The sequence below is a fragment of the Fistularia commersonii genome, chromosome 15 (genome assembly GCF_037954325.1).
Source record: "Fistularia commersonii isolate RoL2024-O1a breed Wild chromosome 15, RoL_Fcom_v1.0, whole genome shotgun sequence".
Lineage (NCBI taxonomy): Eukaryota > Metazoa > Chordata > Actinopteri > Syngnathiformes > Fistulariidae > Fistularia > Fistularia commersonii.
In genome coordinates this window covers 6,802,628-6,822,870 of record NC_141298.1, presented here as the reverse complement: position 1 = coordinate 6,822,870, position 20,243 = coordinate 6,802,628, and the positions used below count along the sequence as shown (strand labels likewise).

The 20,243-nt window shown below is 43.6% G+C and overlaps 1 protein-coding gene across 3 annotated transcripts in view; it reads left to right on the top strand.

Moving 5' to 3' along the window:
* Positions 1-20,243, top strand: part of ccdc88c (coiled-coil and HOOK domain protein 88C) — a 46,231-nt gene that overhangs the window by 12,318 nt on the left and 13,670 nt on the right. For 2 of the 3 annotated variants that reach the window (XM_086160487.1, XM_086160486.1), the window contains exons 4-22: positions 5,068-5,137; positions 5,812-5,870; positions 6,778-6,861; positions 7,293-7,436; positions 9,065-9,288; positions 9,730-9,811; positions 10,420-10,578; positions 10,958-11,104; positions 11,228-11,378; positions 11,460-11,644; positions 11,749-11,886; positions 13,414-13,698; positions 13,783-14,580; positions 15,868-15,995; positions 16,069-16,210; positions 16,729-16,866; positions 17,019-17,180; positions 17,274-17,551; positions 18,889-19,032. In XM_086160487.1, the coding sequence (XP_086016613.1) occupies positions 5,068-5,137; positions 5,812-5,870; positions 6,778-6,861; positions 7,293-7,436; positions 9,065-9,288; positions 9,730-9,811; positions 10,420-10,578; positions 10,958-11,104; positions 11,228-11,378; positions 11,460-11,644; positions 11,749-11,886; positions 13,414-13,698; positions 13,783-14,580; positions 15,868-15,995; positions 16,069-16,210; positions 16,729-16,866; positions 17,019-17,180; positions 17,274-17,551; positions 18,889-19,032 (3,518 nt within the window). The remainder of the gene's footprint in view (positions 1-5,067; positions 5,138-5,811; positions 5,871-6,777; positions 6,862-7,292; positions 7,437-9,064; positions 9,289-9,729; positions 9,812-10,419; positions 10,579-10,957; positions 11,105-11,227; positions 11,379-11,459; positions 11,645-11,748; positions 11,887-13,413; positions 13,699-13,782; positions 14,581-15,867; positions 15,996-16,068; positions 16,211-16,728; positions 16,867-17,018; positions 17,181-17,273; positions 17,552-18,888; positions 19,033-20,243) is intronic. The other variant, XM_086160488.1, reaches the window with a different exon arrangement.

Genomic DNA, 20,243 nt, shown 5'->3' with positions numbered 1-20,243 from the left:
GTCTGAGAAGTTTCCATTGATGATGGGTGCTTTTTTTTTTTTTTGATGGTGGTTGTGGTACAGATTTCCAAATGAGGGCCTTCATTATCCTCAACATAAGTGTGTGTAAGCAGATTTATCCAGGCTTGTCACTGTGCATTCACAGACGATTTAACTAAGTGTTTTCTAGTTTTGGAGACAAGTGGTTAAGTTTGTAGTATAAAAGAAAAGCGGCTAATTAAAACTGCGAGGCAACGGATGTCGGTGACTGAGTGACATCTCAATGATGACCTACACAGAGGGTCATGGTAAAGTTTGGTCTTTCTGCCCCCCATCCCCAATGTTACATGCTGTGTGTGTCATTCCCAACTGTCGCTTTTTGTTCTAAGCCTACCCAAATTCCTGTAATGGCAGGGATTTCCCCTAGACCGGTCATAAATCGATCACAGGGTCGCATATAGAAATATACAAAAAACCCTTCACATGTGATATAGAGACATACGACCATTCACTTTCATTCACAAGTCACTTAGTTTCTGGTCTCCAATTAACCTCTTGTATTGCTTTTGGACTGTGGTAGGAAACCGGAGAACGCCAAAGAAACCAACACTGACTCTGCGATAACATGCAAACTCCCCCACCCTGCCCCCGTTGGAATCTAACCAGGGACCCCCTTGTCGGAAGCGCTGACCACTGTGACGCCTAAACAAACGAGAATAGTGATCTGACCTCCTAGGTTCATAAACACTGTGTGTTTTCACGGGTTGTTATTGAATGCTGCCAGAAGAATGACTGCCACCCCCATCCCCTCGCTGCCGCCCTCCCTAACTATTTGAGTTTAATAACCTTTATCATTTTTAACTGCAAATGTATCCGTGTGTTGAATCCTCACTGGACCTGTACTGAAAGAAACTGCTCACAGAACTTGAGAGTCTTTATTATTCTGAGAATTCCACTAATGGAGTGTCAGGATATGTTCGGTCTTTAGTAAATGCTATGTGTGTATCTTTATTAAATTTAATGGCCCTCTACCCCCTGTAGTTAATTTCACAGTTATTATTATGGTCTAGCACAGGGTTCGGCCGCTGTCAACACACAAGGAGCGCTTTCGGGCCATTTCCGACTGGGAGGCTCAAAACCTTTTTGACTTCTAAGAAGATAACACCACATGTATCTATTTTCCTCCCTTTAAGCCACATATAAAAAAATAAAGTGTGTTGCAGCTATGAAATCAATGAACTGCTAAGGAGAAAACTAGAAAACCAGGAGTTTGGGTTGAAGATCATGCTCAAATACACTCATTTATACTCAATGTCTCAGTTTTCCTGGTATTTTTGAAATAAAAGGCCAAACTTAAATTAACCCCCTGCCATTTGCATCCTTTTCCATTTTACAGCCGCTGTATATCAGCTATTCCAGTGAACACGGCCAGATATATATTTGCAAATGAAAGAGCCAATTAAAATGTTTATTTTACCTGGTTCATGTGATCTTTGCTCCTGAACCTCAGCACACAGCATGTGCACGTCATGCTTGTAAAAGCGCAATAAATGGCGTTGCCAGTGGGAGTGGGGCATGTTTCGAGTGATGAGAAATCAAACACGTTTTACTTAAACGTTACAAGAGCCCCATAACCTTCAAATTAAGAATTCCATTTAAAAAAAAAAAAGTTAAAAGCTATACATACATACATACACACACACACACACACACACACATAAAATCTTCCAAAGCCACAGCAGCAGAGGGATGAAAGAGCCACATGTGGCTCCGGAGCTGCCGGTTGCTGACCCCTGCTCTAGGTAATATCCAGTTTCGTATTCTGAATGCTTCCTAGCCAGATGACCCAGGCTTGGATCCCAATCTTGTTCCCAGTGTGACCCCGTGAAGCCCGCCCAGACATTCAGTATGTAACAGTACACATGTTGCAAGTTAAACATCAACAAAGCGCAGTGAGGACGTACTCTGCATCTTCCAATGTAGAGGATTTGATTCAGCTGATATTCATGTACGCGAAGCCCCGACATGGAATGAGCCATGGCTTAATTGACAGTTAACAGTTGGGGCTGCCGTCGGTTTCACAGCATTTTATTGATCGGGGATTACAAATGTGAGCTAGTGGGGCACAGATTTAGTGGCTCTGCACACAACTGAACATGAGCTGCAAATGGGTCATTGCGCAACCACATATTGATGTCTTGTCAGCATCACAACGCTGCAGGAGAATCACTATCTCAGTTAGCATCCAAGTGAGCTAACAAAGTTATTCGACATTTTCTGAGTTTCCCTTCTTTCCACATGACAAAATATACCAAAGCCTTCCTTTATGCCAGGAAAAATAAACAAACAAAATATCAGTAGTAAAGCCTGTCAATATGAACATCGGTGCAGCTGATGGTCCACAAGTTTTGATGTCAGTGAGACAGATTTTCTTTTAAGTGGCACAACATTTATATTCAATTAAAGTTAGCCAGACAACTTATTCGTGGAACAAGGACAAATTATCTTGTGTGAATTTTAAATGCACTTTATAATGAGCGTCCATGGAGGTTCTCAGTTATGGTCATGGTTAATTCTTGTCGAAATCTGTTTGTGGCAGCTGGACTTGATGGTGATAAGATGATGATGGTTTCAATATGAAAATGCAGAGAGACAGAAGTCTTGTCTATGATGATTCTTGAACAACTAGTGTTTTGAAAGTGTTTAATCCAAGTCTTTGCTATTTCAGTCCATCTCTACAAGCCAGGCTGTTCAGCCGTACTACTAACAAATACCGTCTCTGTGGCCAATACCTCTCTGGATATTGTCTGTCGACCAGGTTTCCTTATGCGGTTTTGTTAATGCTCATCTAATGGCTGCTGATTGCGTCACCATAAAGATTGAAATACTTGCAATTTCGCCATAAGCCCAAGACTCGGAAAAGACGGATCTACAACTGCTCAAAGACTTTAAAATTACCATGCTTACACTTAAAAACCAAAATGATGGGAGCACTGCGACTCCAGTAAGACTCTTACGATATCCTTCAGTTTTAAGTCTGCAGTTGTGAAAATAGTAAGGTATAAGCCACCCCGATTCGTAAATTATAGTTTATAGTCGAAAACTCCAGGTTATTCTTCCCCCAGTGATGCATCACTGTTGAAAAAAAAAGAAGAAATCTATGTCATGTTAAAATGCGCCTCATCTATATAATGTGAATGTGTTTTCTTAAAGCCTTCAATGGGAAAATGTATAACAGTCATGAGTCTTAATTGGGATTGCTCATTTTTCCCATTAGTCGCCATGATCAGTAACTCGGTTGCAATGCTCAAACTTTGACTAACTGCCCGGTCATTTTGTATGGGGTGGAAACCAGGATTGGTTCCTCCCCATTTGTAACCCCAAATCGTAACTCTGTGACCACTGGAACTGCTGGGCTTGAATTCTATTGTTCGTCAGAACCATAATAATTTTTGATCACCTCATTCCACGCAATGAGGCATATTAACACGCGGGTTTTCTCCTTTTCCTTTACTGTCGGCTGGAACAAAAGGTTGCCTCGCTTGGCCTTTAAAGACATCTGGTGGCCAGATCGCATGTTTTATTCACAGACCGTGTGTGTAGAAAAGCAAAGGGGGGGAGTGGGAGAGGGAGGGATGGCTTGCTATAAGGTTACCTCCTTTTCTATAGCGCAGCGTAACAGAATCTGCAGGTACCTCAAAGCCGGCAGCGCTGCAAGGTGATGCCTTCATTGGCCCAACCATCATACATACTGTCACCATGAGAGATGCTTCAAAACTGAAATAATGCCACTGGAAAATGCACTCCTTCCTATTATGAGATTTTTGAGCATATAACTGATGATTGCCACTTCCCTCCTCCCTAAGTGCCCAGACACACACACTCAGACGCTCTCACACACACACACACAAACACACAGTCATCTCTCACCTGACTCAAGGGTCACCGTCATGTCTACTCTCACACTCTGTATCGGAAATGCACACCAACTCACTTGGATGGAAGGGAAAACGCGTTCCGATGTCGCGGCCTTCTTTTTGTTTTGTTTTTTTCTGCTGCATGTGCAGAAGTTGAATCATCTGGACAGTCAGGTGTGTTCTGGCGCCTGGAGAAAATAGTCTGGAATGGAAAGTATTCCCACCTAGCGGGCCATCTCTCTCTCTCTTTGTTGACTGCAGGATGTCACACACACACACACACACACTCACAGACAAACTTGCCGTTGGTGTATCAAGCGGGCACACATGTCTGGGGTACTCGATGGGTAGACTTTGATTTGCACAAGGTTTGTTCTGATCTTTTTACGAGCATCTCTGGTAAAAAAAAAAAAAAAAAAAAGAAGGAAGAGAAGAAAAAGGAAAAAAAAACAAGTGCGGCACCTGCCTTTTTTCAGTAGATCATTTCAGTAGAAGATATTCTAAATTTTAAAATTCGGCATCAGCCGCTTGCCTGCTTTCTGCAGTGGAGATGCCAACAATCTGCTTTGCTCAATTTAAAGTAATTCATGATGACTATATCCAACCATTGTATTGGAAGCCTTTCAGATAAAATTTAATTTATTCTGAACAAAAATGTCTCTCTTTTTAAAAAAAATCCTTAAGTTTTTGTGAATTATTTTGTTTTGTTTTGTGAAAGGATTCAGGTTTATTAGGATCATTTAGGCAATAAGTGATTTTTGTGAAACTACTGGGCTTAGAAGTCTTTAAAAGAGTAGTCATCCTTCTTTTTTAAAAGGCAAAAAGGGCTTAAATATTATTATTATTATGTTATAATATTATCATTTATTATAATGAAATCAGATACCAGACCCACTATAACAAATTTCCCGCTCATCGTGCACACTGTTCCTTCATTATTCATTCATTCATGAAAGACATGAAACCTTTGCACGCTGCCGACTGATAAGCGTAGTATCTTTATCTACAAGTTCCACACGCATTCCAAATACTGCCAAATCCAGGTTTTGAAAAATCAATCTGAGAGTACGATAATTGCGGTGACAACAGCAATGGTGTCGTGTGTTCTTGTATGACAGATAGTTAAGTTTATTTTTTAAAGAAAGATAAAATGCGCTCTGCTTAATTGCAGGAGACCTTGCAGCAGTTAATAGTCATGCCCCTTCCCAACATCCTCTGCATTGCCAGGGACCCGCTATCAGGTAACACACACACACACACACACACACACACACACACACACAGACTGCTCTCTGAAATGTTAATCAATATGTTCTCACTGCTGCCTACCTTACCTGATTATGGAAACATTATGAATAGTTGAATCTTCTGCTTCTGTCATTACAAAGACTGTTTATAGATGATTTTACGCTATTCATGTTTTTGCACCTATTTGTAAATTACACTATATTAGGGGTCAAATAAATATCACACCCCAGGGTGCTCTTGTTTACTGAATTCCATTCCCCACACGGTGACTAATTACTGCGGATTATTTTTTTTTCCAAGCGTCTCCTCACCTTGCAATTTTATCAGAGCAGCCGTCCTATGATTGTCTGGTCGACCTTTTGATCCCACTGACTTATCATTTCAAAATGAGATCAGGTGTCGATCGAGATTAATTTCTTTGCAGAAGCTGCACCGTGTTGGTTTCGGCTTTGTCCTCAGAAATAAAAGCAGACGTGTTTAGTCAACAGGAGTTGTAGCTTTACACAGCCTGGGGCTCCAACACCCCATTAGAGTCATGTTTTTTTTTTCATCCCGTCGCTGCTATTTTGATTCCATCACATCATGATGAGTCACATAAAGTATTTAAAGATTCCATTTGGGGTAGAAAAAAAAATGTATGGCTGTTTGTTTTGCACCGCCCCTGCAGCAAAGAGCATGGAGGAGCTGAAGAGACTGTTGTTGCTGATACTAGGCTGCGCTGTCCAGGTAACACACACACACACACACACACGCACGCACATAAACATACACGGGCATGCACGCATACACGCTAACAAAGCAGCTGACAGCACCAACCGGTCTCTCCCAGGAAAGTGTGTTTATGTGTTGGGTTTTGCATGTCTGAGCACACACACACACACTTGGCATTATCTCCACTGTGTATCCTACTTGCAGGCATAACAACAAGAAAGGCAGAAGGATGATTTAAGTGCCTCACTCACGAGATGCTTTCTCCAGCACAGAGCATATTTATAAATGATAATGTTTGAAAAACTCTTGTCAATTTTAGGTTTTTTTTTTTTGGTGAATAAGAAGCAGGCTATAATGCTGATTTATGTTGATTCTTAGCCAGATTTGGAAGGTAAAGAGTTAATGGGTTAAGTGACGGGATGGAAGGGGGGCAGGGCCTGTCTCGTAGGAAACTGGGGGATACAGAGGCGGCTGCAGAGGCCACGTGGTAGGCGGTTTGCTACCTGCAGCCGTAAAATGAGGCTGGAGCAGTCAGCAGGGAGGCTCAAGGTGCAGGCACTTCCAGCTTGCTCCACGTCTGCCCTCCCGTTTTCCCGTAACGATTCATCTTTCCCTCGGTTTTCATCCTCGCTCATCGCATCCTCCCTTCCTGTTTCCCCTGTCTCCCACTGGGCCCGATCTGGTTCGACCAGTTCCAGGGGAAGCGGGAGGCCAAAAGTTGCAGGGACGGGTGTATCCAGGCCTTGTGAATCTGTCTATACTGCAGTGACAGTTTTTAAAAAACATAATTGCCAAGCAAAGCGCTCCAAAAAAAACCCCTGCATTTCTAATAATTCATGGCAGTTTTTCAGGTCCTTAAATATATTAGTAATGTGTGCGTCCGTGTGTGTGTGTCTGTCTGTCTGTCCGCATGCACGCTCAGTGTGATCGCAAGGAGGAGATGATCGAGAAGATAAAACTGCTGGACATTGAGACACAGGCGGCGATCGTCTCCCACATCCAGGAGGTCAGTGTCAGAGATTGGTTGTCGCGAGCGATTTAGAAGATGCCACTCAAATTTCAGAGAGGCAGGTCAACCCCAGATGCATCTCAAGGTCAACATAACATGGATGTTGTCAAAATAGATTTATTTATTTATTTTTGCAAATTAAGGTCAACCCCAGATGCACTGCAAGGACATGATAACATGGATGTTTTCAAATGTTATTTTCTTGCAAATTAACAAAAGACGATGTAATGTACATTCAAAGAATGCAATCATTTTCTGCAAAAAAGGACTCCTTGGCCCTGTTTCCGTACTATCTTTAAAGTCTTGTGATGAAATCTTCTCATTGTTGATTGCGTGAATAGTTTAAAATTTGTCCAATTGTTTTCTCAAACAGTCGCTGCGCATCATTTATTCCAGCTGCAACGACCGATGGTTGTTTTTGTGTGCAGGTGACTCACAACCAGCTGAATGTCCTCGACCTGTCGTGGCTGGACGAAGGTGCAGGGCTCCCGCAGGAAGAACTGGAGCCCATGTCGCGGAGCATGGCCGTGTCTCTGCGGCAGCTGATCGATCAGAGAGACAAGGCCGGCGAGGTACTCGGCGCCCGCGCAATGTCAGAAAATGCCAGGTTGATGTTTTTTTTTACAATCGAATAATATTTCGTTCGGACTTTTTCTCACATTATTTTGCTTTTTTGTGATAACTGCAACGTGAAAGTAGAATTTTAAATCCGGTTCTCAAACTAGTACTGCCTTCATGTTTATGTAGGTAATCTTTGCTAGTATTGTGACATAAGATAGTAATAACATATATATATATATGCATATATATATATATGTTTATCTATTTGTCCAAACTATTTCAGACATAATCAGTCATAATACTATATCATAATACTTTGTATAACGTAATATAAAGTTATATATACAGTATGTCTGTGTGTCTCTATATATATACCTACATAATACTTTGTATAATGTAGTATATGTACATGTATATAAACATATACACTGCATGCACAATAATTGGGCAAGTTGTGTTTTGAGGATCAATTTTGTTATTGTATGGGCTTCTTGGTCAATCCAAAATGTTAACAAACTCTCAAACCTGAACGTTTTGTAAAAGTGAAGTTTAGGCTTTCTTAAGAGAATATCTATATGTACACGATTATTAGGCAACAACTAGTGTGCACAATTATTATGCAACTAAATGAAAAAACAAGGATTTTCCCGTCTAACTTGTTTACTTTCACCTTTTAAAGTGAGAAATATCAAACAAAATTTACAAATAAACATTTCTGAAATCCCCCCCCCCCCAAAAAAAATCCAAGTGACCAGTATAGCCACCCCTCTTTTCGATAAGAGTCACAAGCCTTCCATTCATGGTGTCAGTCAGTTTCTTGATCTGGTCTGAATCAACTTTTTGTGCAGCCGCAACCACATCCTCACACACTGTTCAGAGGTTCACTGTCTACTTTCACTGTAAATTTCCTGCTTAAGAAGGGCCCAAAAGTTCTCAACAGGTTTAAGTCAGGTGAAGACGCGGAGCATGTCATTAGTTTTGCATCTTTAAGGCCTTTACAGGCCAGCCATGCAGTGGACTACTTTGATGCATGTGATGGAGCGTTGTCTTGCATAAAAATCAAAGTCTTCTTGAAAGATGCAGACCTTTTCCTGTACCACTGCTTAAAGAAAGTGTCCTCTAAAAATTGGCAGTAGATTTAAGAGTTGATTTTGTTGAGCGTTTATATATATATATAATGTGTGTGTCTGCATGTGGGTGGTTGTGTGTATCAACTTCCCTTATGCACTGGATTGCATTCACATTCACATTGATGGCCGCAGAGCTGCTAACCAATAACCAATCTGGAGCAGCTAAGGGTTTAATGCCTTGGAAAAAGACACTTCAGCAGGCAGGAGAAGTCGGGAATCAAACTGGCAACCTCCTGATCAGAGAGACACCCATCAAATGGGCCCCAGCTGCCCCAGGCGTATATAGATTATGCAGATGTTACGATTCGTGCTGAACACAGTTTGTTTGCACAAAATGTCTTGTTATCATTTTGTACAGTTGGGACTGAGCTTCAGGCCGCATTGTGTTTTTCACCTCCCGTTTCTCACATATCGTTGGTTTAAATGCTGCCTCTTTAAAGGAAAAAAAAAAAGCAAACCTAGTGTTTGTGTCATGTAAATAGGATTAGGAGAGCTCCTCTGCTTTTCAGGCGATCGTGGATTTGACCCAGGAGAGGGACTACCTGTCCAGTCTGCAGCCCCAGGACGGCCACAGGAACGGCCTGCGACAAGAACCCGACACTGGTGGGGCGACGACCAATAACAACGGCGAGCCGGGCTCGACCGCGGCCTGCTTGACCAAAGAGGAGAAGCGGCACCTTTCGGTGGAGCTCGCGGACACCAAGGCCAAGCTTCGCAGACACAGACAGGAACTGTGAGTCTTTTCTGCAACCTCGTTCTTAAGGCAGCAGCATTAGTTTACATAAAACATAGACGTGTCTACTGAAAATAGCTTTATATACCTTCAGTCTTGAGGCATTTCAGAGCTTTAGTGTAGGACAAACTTTCTCCGTCCCCATTTGTAGGGTTTCTCCCCCACTTTTCTACCTCTCTGCTCTGTACAACAGCAGACTATTTGGAGGCTCTAATCACCCACGTTCCACAAACACAGCCCGCCTGGTGCCACTGTAGATTCACCTATCTAAATATAGTCGGCCTCGGTTTAATAAACGCAACTCTCCTGTGTGTTTTGCCAACCTTTAATTAGCGTCATCTTACCTCCACATTCCGAGGGTGTGTCTTGGTTGCATACGCTGGCTCACTTTGTGTGTGTGTGTGTGTGCGTGCATCCCTGTGTGTGTGTGTGTGTGGTCAGGGAGGAGAAGACGGAGCAGCTGATGGATTCCAAACATGAGGTGGAGCGCCTAGACCAAGAGTTACAGAGACTAAAACAGGAGGTCAGCTCCTCTTCAACTAATATAGATTTATAAATATATATGTATATGCATGTATGTATGCATTTATTTATTTAACTTATTCTATTATGTTTTAAAGTTGGATGTACATATAATGAAGATAGTATATATGAAGATAATATACAATATATATTGTATATAAATTAGTACAATAGATATATAATACTATATACACAGTGATTATTTATATATGTAACCTATATAATAATCATATTATATCTATATTTATGAATATAAATATAGATATATATAAAAGTGCATTTTTGTTCTGTTCTTTATTATGTATTTTTTGTCATTATGTATCAAGGCATCTCAGCTGTAAAAAGTTATTTTTGTTTTGTTTGAACTTTTGGTTAATAGCAATAATGGTACACAAAATAGCAATTTTTGTATAATAGCCTGAGTATAGTGTTTTTATTTACATCTTTTACTTTTGATTGTAGCTATTGAGAGATGGGATTGGTTGGTGAGAAGGATCACTGACAAGAGGAACATTAGGATGTTGAAACATCCACTGTTTGTCTATAAACCTTTGTGTGTGTGTGTGTGTGTGTGTGTGTGTGTGTGTGTGTGTGTGTGTGTGTCTCTAGAACCAGTCGCTATCCTGCGAGGCTCGCTCGGTGCGAGCGTATCGGGACGAGGTGGACTCCCTGAGGGAGCGGGCATCCCGGGTCGACCGGCTGGAGACCGAACTGAGCAGATGCAAAGAGAAACTCAATGATGTTCACTTTTACAAGACCAGAGTAGAGGTATCTAAAGGCAACGCTCACAGTTTACTCCCAAAATATCAGATTATATATTTATTTGCCTTCACATGTGGGTTTATTTATGTCGTATCTGTCATTGTCTATTTGGGAAATACATATCCAGATAAAGAATGATAAAGCATATAAAACACAGCCAGTTTAAAAGTGTTTCAGACAGAAGAGTGACATCTACAGGATAGTCTGAGTATAAAACAGAAAGGCGCAATAATTTCTTTATTTTTTTGTTGTTAAATATATTTTCAAGTGGAAATCTTTGGAAAGAAAACAGTGCAAAATTTGTCTTGACTAGTTTTTGTGTGTCGGGATGTACAAGCATCAGCCTGTTGTACCCATGTGTGTATGCGTGTGCGTGTTCACACAGGAGCTCCGCGAGGACAATTTGACTCTGATGGAGACGAAGGTGCTGCTGGAGGAGCAGCTGACAGCCTCCAGGGGGCGCTGTGAGAAACTGCACACGCTGGAAAAAGACAACCTGTTGCTGCGAGCCAAAATTCACGACCTGGAAATGGTACTGCGCCGTTATTACACTTATGTGTTTGAATCGCATATGTAGAATATTTCCCGTACATCTGTCTGTTTGTTTTTATTTTGACATTTTTTATTTGTTTCATTGTGTGTGTGTGTGTTGAAGGAGAGGGACAATGAGCGTCGGAGGCTGGAGGAGTTGGTGGAGGAGAACATGCTCCTGGAGATTGGACAGAAGCAGAGCATGAATGAATCGGCTCATTTGGGCTGGGAGCTGGAGCAGCTCGCCAAGAACCATGGCAATGCAAATGCAGAAAGTAAGATCTCCTCTCCCACCCCTCCTCCCTGTCCTCGCGTCCAATATGCTCCTCGACCATTCTTCCTCTCCCGTCCCGCAGCAGCGCACAAGTCGTTCGTGCACGAGCTGAATGAGTGCGTCTCCAGCCGTGTGCTAAAGCTGGAGAAGGAGAACCGGGAGCTCCAGGCCTCCATAGAGAGACTGAAGGAGGACAACCACCTCCTCCAGGAGCAGCAGCTACACACCCAGGAGCTGGACAGGGAGAACCAGGGTCTCAGCAAAAAGGTAAGAGGCTAGGATGTTGGTGTGTGCTGACAAATGAAAATAAAAAAAAAAAAAAACTTGCGTGTCGCTGATATGAATCTCTTCTCTTGTTGTGTGTCTGTCAGCTCGAGCGTCTCCAGGGCTTGTTGGACCAGGAGAAACTTACCAATCAGGACATGGAGTCTCTCGGAGAGGAACTGTTAAAGGAGAAACAGATCCTGGAGAGAGAGATGCATGCTCTGAAAGCAGAGAAAGATAGACAGGTAGACAAAACACACACTCGCTCTCTTTTTGGGGTCCCTTGGGTCTGATGCTGACATAAGACCATTTAGCATCAACTGAGACATCTGTACGCAGCAAAGACTCGATGCCCCTCAGGTTTCCACCCAGGGAATGGTGAAGATGGTCCCGATCTTTAGGATTTTCAAGCTGGTCACAGTCAAGCCTCTTATTCCCTGACCTCTGGGGACAGGTGGTGTGGCGTATTTTCACATGGATCTTGGTTATAATTAGTCGATAGTCTGTCCAGCAGTCTTTGCCTCCCATTGGACGGGTAGAGAGACGTCTTTTAAATCAGAACGTCTTACAATGATGTAGCCCAACAAGTGCCAATGATTAGAGCGTGGACGCATCCAGGATATTTTGTTAATTTTTGAGCTGGAAGAGGGTGTTTGTGATTGTCAAGTCGTGCTCAGCACAGAGACTTAAGAGCTGCAGATCATTGGCATTGACCTGACCGATACCGTGACTCCCAATGACTCCCTTCCACACCTTGCTGTCCTTCCCCACTCCAACAAGTAGCCGCTGTGCCACTGGTGTGCAGGGTTCTGACTAGGAGCTTCCAGTCTCGTCACCAGACACCCCATCGCCACCAGACTTCTACCATTTCCGGTTGCTGGTCTCACCGAGATGGATACCTGCGCAGGGAGAGGGCCGCTGGGGGTGCGCAGCAGCCCCAGCGGGACTTCTTCACTGCAGGAGGTTGTAATCCGGTTGCAAGGAGGGCCCAAGACAACTGGCACTCTAGCAGTTGCAGGGGCCCCCGGAGTCCCGGTTTTCTGGAGTATCACCTGTCGTGTGCCTCCAGCACGATGCTTTTCTGTCAGGGTGTGGGTGAGCTCCCTTAGCCTTTGGTCCTCCCAGACTCACCCACAAGGCAGTGGGGCTGAGGTTGATAAGTGCCAGGGCGTATCCACCAGGGTAGACCTAAGCACTATATCTATATCTATGGGGCCCACTGCTACCCCCAGATCCCCTGCCAAGTTAGCCCGGGGCTGCAAAACAAGGGGTTTCCATGAACACAGGAGGCAGAGTGTTTGGCCGCCGATGTAAAGAGCAGAGTCGTGTGCCGAGACAGCGTGGCTATAATGAGAAGCTCGGACTACTGAGTACCACAGAGCAGCAAACAGATTTTTCCTTTTTCAGGTTCTAATGCAGCATCGCTTTTGTATTTTTTCACTTTGATTTGTCTTTGAAGGAAATTATTTTTTTGCTGTTGTTTGCTTGAAATAAAATATTTTGTAGATAGAGCCCTAAGAAATAAGTGCAAATTATTTTATTAGTTTTATCTTTTTGTATAATTTATTTAATGATTCATATTGTTTTACAGGCTGTAACGAATAGGCTTTGTTAGTTCCAGGTTTAATATGTTCAGTGAGGGAATTTTGTGATTTGACAACCATGTATATGAATGAGATGGTGAATGGTTTAACTTCTGTATTATGCATGAATGAGCTCAGCAGTTCAACCGTATCTGAGTTTTAGCCTTCTTTATACTTTCATCCAATTAGATCTCTGAGCTGGAGAGCGAGAAACAGCACCTGTCCGAGGCGGTGGTATCCCTGCGCGAGCGGGCCCAGACCAACAGCGAGGCGCGGGTACGCGAGGTGGAAGCAGAGAACCGGCAGCTCCATCAGAGCGTCAGCGACAGCGGCGCTCGGCTGGCGAGCCTGGAGACACAGCTAAAGCTGTTCAGCGAAGACGCGGAGAGGCTGAGGGAGCGGGCGCAACGGTGCGAGGAGGCCGAGAGGGAGGCGGCCAGAGTGGAGCGAAACAGGGAAGCTCTCAACATAGAGGTACGCTATCCACGGGGGAGACGCCACCTTTGCTCATCCCCCCCCCCCCGTGGCGCTAACTCGTATCCCGTCCACTCCATCCAGGTGATTTCTCTGCGGGCTTGCAGCGAGCGGTCGGAGGTTCTGGAGAAACAGGTGACTTCCCTGGAGCAGGAGGTGCTCAGGGTGAGGCGGGAGGCCGAGGAGGCTCAGAGAACCCTCCAGCAGCTGCGGAGGCAGGAGGCAGAGAAGGAGTTGCTGTCCAAGGAAAACCTGGAGCTCCGCTGCTCGCTGGAGAACTTGCGCTCGTCGTCGGCGCTACTCGCCAAGCAGCAGGAGGAGTGCAAGGAGGTGCAAAGGGAGGCCCAGGAATTAAAAAGGAGGCTGGAAGAGGTCGGGGATGCGGCCGAGGGGGAGAGGAAGAGGGCGGAGAGGTTAGAGGCCAACATGTCCAGCCTGAGCCTGGAGAAGCGCAGATTGGAGGAAGAGCTGGAGAGGACGAAAGAGGAGAGGGACGACGTGGAGAGGGAGAGGAGGGAGACGCTGGCGAGGGAGGAGGAACTCAGGAAGGAAGTGAAGGAACTGAGCGAGGAGCGGCGGCGGAGGGAGGAAGGAGATAAGGAGAGGAGGAAACTCCAGCTGGATCTGGAGCAGTTCGAGGTGGGCAGGAAGCACCTGGAGAAGGAGAGCTGGAAGATCCGCACACTGCTGGAGGGCAAAGAGGCGGAGCTGGAGGAGAAGGTTGCGCAGCTGGCCACCGCCGAGAGGGAGGCGTCCGCGCGGACCAAGGAGGCAGAGCGGCTGAAGGAGGCGACAGTGAAAGTAAAGGAGCTGGAGAGGGAAAATAAAGAGCTGCAGAAACAGGCCACCATCGACAAGAGAACGCTGGCTACCCTGAGAGAGGTGAGAAGAGTGATGCAAGTGAGCGCGAGATTGTTCAGAAGCATGTTTGCCGCTTGTGGGTTCGTCCCCTTCATTTTTTCGTGCTTCAATTATGGATAATACAGGTCATTTAATAAAGAAATAAACAAAAAAGCATCTCAGAAAGGTCATCAACAAGCAGAGTTAGCAGGCGTTAGCATGTAGTGCACGTAAGAAAAGGAGAAGGCGAAAAAGATTTTCTCCCCAGCCATATCCAGGCCTTGTCTAGCAAGGATAAGGATTTTGAGGGGATTTTTGATTACTTAAATAAATAGATATCGGGGTGACAGAGGCTTCCCCCCCTCACGACAAGAAGGTCCCTGGTTCGAGCTTCTGCGTGGAGTTTAGCATCGTCTCTCCCATGTCTGCATGGGTTTCCTCCAGGTTCTCCAGTTTTGCCCCCTCAGTCCAAAAACATGTGGTAGGTGGATTGGAGACCCTAAATTGTCCAGATACGGGAATGAACGAAGGAGTGCATGGTTGTAGGTTTCTATATCACAGGGGTGAGGGGTCAGCAAACTTCAACGCTCAAAGAGCCATTTTGACCTGTTTCCCACAGAAACAGAAAACCATGGGAGAGCCACAAAATCCTTTTGACATCAACAATGAGCCTGTCAAAGTTTTCACTTTATGCCATGTAGTGTGTTGCAGTTATGAAATCAATGAACTGCCACGCTGAAAACAAACCCACTCAAATTACTGCAATAAAAGGCTGAACTTGTATTTCTGCGTCCGCGGGCCGTCATTGTTTTACCGCGTGTGATGGGGCATCATTTGTCATGGCACATAAAAACAAAGGACTATTTCAATGAGCATGTATATAATATATTCGCAAATTAGATAGCCAATTAAAATGCTTATTTCACCCTGTTAATCGCACAGCATTTGCATGCCTGAGCTTTAAAAGCTCAATAAATGGTGTTGCCGGCAGACATCACCCATCAGCGGCGAAGTGAAGAAATTAAAAATGCTTTATTTTAATGGTACAAGAGCACCATAATCTTTACATTTAGAATTGCAATGATAATAAAAAACATATAATTAATATGATTTAAATATAGGTTGCCGACCCCTGGTCTATGGGCAACATGTGTCTACATGTATCAACACATACACATGTCCACATACCAATCACCAATTTTGCAGTTTTCATATTTTCTGTTTTGACTTGCGTCCAAGTAATGAATCAAAAGCCATAGCGGACAGACCCGATGGATCCATCCAAAACCACCTTATGCTGAGTTTTCTAATGTGGTGTTTTGCATACAGGACCTGGTGTCGGCAAAGCTGAGCGTGCAGCAGCAGAGCGTGGAGTTAGAAAGGCTCAACGAAGAGCTGGAGAAGGTGGGGCTGACCAGGGAGAAGCTCCTTCAGCAGGAGCACTCGATGGAGGACAGGTAACCGGTTGCTGTCCGTTTCATTCCAAGACGAGTAAAAATCCGTGCTCATTTCTGGTTCTGCGTTTGTCAGCAGGTACAAACTGCTGGAATCGCGGCTGGAAGAGACGGTCCAGCTGACGATGAAGATCAAAGAGGAGAAGATCTCCAGTCTGGAGAAGAAACTGGAAGTTAGCAAAACGGACAACGTCACACTACGTGCTGAATTAACTGCTGTAAGCGCACAGCTCTATGCATTCACTTCCCGGGCCCCCCCTAAAAAAAAAAAAAAAAAATCTTTCAATGGTAAATGCAAAGAAAAAAACTTACGAGGGTGGAAACTACATAATAGCTATCATTTTAATTTGTGAACCCATATAATTCCGAAGACCAGACTCAAAAGGGCAGACCTTTTTGTAAATAACTTAAGAAAATAAATATATGTATACACATATATATATACACACACACACACATGTACACACACACACTTACATACTGTATATATGTATATATGTGCGTGTGTGTGAAAGGAAATGCATACAAAACAGCGGTATATGTGTATTTCAATGTAAATGTGTGTGTATACATGTAAATGTGTAAATACTATATACATACACATAAATCAGTATATACTGTATATATACATGTATATGTATATGTGTGTGTGCCTATATATCTATATATATATAGACAGAGAGAGAGAGAGATTTTCTTTTTTTAAATTTGTTCCTTTTTTGTAAACGGCCACCAGGCAATGGCGGCCCTTCGTCAGCAGCAGGAGAGGAAAAGCCGCAGCTCCTTGCAGCAGTCCGGGGCTGACCCGGGTCAGGGGTCGGCCACAGCCGAGCTGCTGCGGCTCAAAGATCACCTCATCGAGGTGGAGAAAAGCGTAAGTGTCTCACCAGGATTCAATATTTCAAATAATTTCAGAATATTTGCTTGTGTAAAAATTATGTTGACAAATACATGTCAATGTTCCACTCAGATCGGCATTTCAAATTTTTGCGAAATATTCTGCTTAATATTTCAATTTGTTCCTAGAATGCGTCCCTGCTGACGGAGAGCAGCTTGTTGAAGAATCAGCTCAAAAAGGTGGAGAACCAGAACACCTCTCTGAACAACCAGGTTGTGGCACTGCAGAGACACACCACCCACCTGCAGGAGCAGAACTCCGCTTTACACACACAGACAGCCAAACTACAGGTGAAAAGCAAAAATCAACCTCCGCAAGGATGATTTTGAGATTTAAGTTATCTATCCAGCTGAGTCTGTGTGTGTGTGTGTGTGTGTTCTCAGGTGGAGAGTTCCACGCTATCTTCCCAGAGTGCATCTCTCATGGCCCAGAACGCGGCGCTGCAGGGGCAGGTGAATGCCCTGGAGACAGAAGCCGAGTCCTGGCAGCGGCAGCGTGAGGAGGAGAGCCGAGGGCGTGAGAGCGTTCTCAGCGACCACGAGCGTCTGCTGAACGTGCACGAGAGGCAGGCGCAGGAGTACGAGCAGCTGATCACTCAGCACACCACTCTAAAGGGCAAGCAGAGGGAGCTAGAGAGCGAGCACAGGACGCTGCACGGCAAGTAAGTTCCCGAATTGACCCCCTGCAGCAAAGGATAACAATGGCAATGGTAACTACTTGAGAATTTTGCATTGCAATACTTTTTAATCTTTGTAGAGTAAACTTAATTTATTTTTTGATAAAAAAAAAATAAATGCAGGAGTTGTTTTACTACTAATTATTTCTATATAAGCCCAACATATCTGCTAAAAATGCCAAAGCAGTTTCTCTGCACTCTTTCCATCTGGCTGAAACTGTATGTTTATTGTTTATTTATTGCTGCCCTCCATCTGGTTTCAATGTGGACAGCAAAATAGGAATTTCATTGTACAGCGAACCGCTATTCCGGACGATACATATGACAGACAACACTTTGAATCTCTTGAGTTTAAATTTTGATCTTGTCTCCCTCAGTATGTTTGAGTGTGTCAGGGTGCTGTTTTGATTGCAGTTTGCTCAAAATACAGTATAACAAGGGAAACAGACGGCATCCAAATTTAGTCAAACACAATGAAAGTTTCAAGTGTGTTTTTGTTATATTCAAAAATTAATATGTTACCCCAGTCATTCGTGTCTATACAACTACTGTCTTTATCTTCTTCTTTGCCTCTTGGCCAGCTCTCGTGTCAGATTTTCATAGGATAATGATGCATACTACAAAACAAAGTTGACGCAAAGAAAGTCCATCTTTTACAGAAATACCTTGATTGGCGTGCTTAATTTTTCTGTGAGCAAGCTCGCAACTCACTTGCTCTTAAGTCAAATTCAATTTTCCCATTTAAAGGAATTGAAATGCTACTAATCTGTTTCAGCACCACACTTTTTGTTGTTTTTAAATAAGACAGATGTACTTTATAAAAAACAAATGGTGTATGAAAAATAATACATAATAAAAGAGAATGGAAACTAGTTTTATCAAGAGTATTTACCATGATGATCAGACAAAGATGCTATACACTTAATGCTACATTTATTGCTTAATGTAACTGCGCACTTTGGTTCACTTTATTGCTAAACTAAATTTAGCAACGGAGTTAATGCCACTCCTCTTTTAAAATGATCAAACTGTCCTAGACTGGCTCTGAATGACTCATACGACCGTCTGATTCCCCCGTAAATGTGTCGTACCCTCTCACAGAGGATGCTCTCAGTCACAGTTCCCAACTTCTCTATCTCTACATGGTGTAGTCCACAACATGCACATCTCACTCATGTTTTTCTATGATTTCCCAGGACAACCTAGTGGCGGGCTTCTCACAGAAACTGTGTTGGCGTAGATCAGCAAGCACCGGAAATCTTCTCAGTTGCAATGGTTGTGTATCATCTCACAGCGAGAACCCCCTCTTGCGATGTCTGCAGGTACTGCCTGCTGCTGCAGCAGAAGGATAAGTGGGAGGAGATGGAAGGGCGCAGCCTCAAGGAGAGGGAGGAACTGTGCCAGGAGCAGCAGAAGAACCGATTGCTGCAGAAAGAGAATCTCCAGCTCAAGTCAGATGTGGACAGGTAGACGAGCCTTGACTTTGTCACAAGGAACCACACTTGGTTTCACCAAGCACACTTATAGCTGCTTCATTTTTAAGTCGAGCGCAGTTATTTTCAATTTCAGAAGATGGAAATAAAGGTTTGTACTTTCATCAGGGAGCTATTTTCAGCTGTTCTGTTTTTTTAATGAATTATGTGTTGTCTACTTTTCCTTTCGGCTACTCCCTCAGGGGTCACTACAGTGAATCAACCTCTTCCATCTAACCCTATTACCGTATCCTTTTCTCTTTCACCAACTAACTTCATGTCCTCTTTCACTACGCCCGTAAATCTTCTCTTTGGTCTTCCTCCAGGCCTTCTGTCTGGCATTTCAAACCACATCATCCTTCTATGGGTATATTCACTATCCCTCCTCCATTCATGACTCAACAATCTCAGTCTGGCCTCTCTGATCTTATCTCCAAAACATCCAGATTAGATTAGATTAAGGATTAAGAGCAAGGACATGTAAGGATACAGAGTAACAAAATGCGGTGTGCACCTCAACATATTCATCAACATCATGGCCCATGGAGATTTCCATCCAACCTCATCTGTCAGCTTGTCCATCACCACTGCAAACAGGAAGGGGCTCAGAGCTGATCCCTGACGTAGTCCCACCTCCACCTTGAACTTCTCTGTCACACCTACAGTACACCTCAGCAGTCTCACAGCTAGCATACAAGTCCTGCACCAGTCTAACATACTTGCCTGTAATTTTCAGACTATCTTACACAGTACCATAGTTCCTCCCTTGGCACCCTGTAGTATGCTTTTTCTCCATCTACAAAGGCACAATGCAGCTTCCTCTGACTTTCTCTGTACTTCTCTACCAGTATTCTTTAAGCAAATACATATGTAGTACTCCTTGTAGACATGAAACCACACTGCTGCTCAAATGCTGACTTCTGCTCTCAGTCTAGTTTCCACTACTCTTTCCCATAACGTCATTCTATAGCTCATCATCTCTATTCCCCTATTCAATGAGTCCTGTTATAATGAATGGAATCTGTTGGACCGCCACTCCAACCTCTCTTTGCTGATCTGTCTGGCAGATCCAGAAGCAGATACTTCTTCATGTGCATCACATCACACATCATATAAATTCATTAGAATTGGATGTTTTTCAACAAATTCTATCTTTTAGCTGCAACAACTTGCCCTTTTTTCAAAATGCACAAAACTGTGTCTAA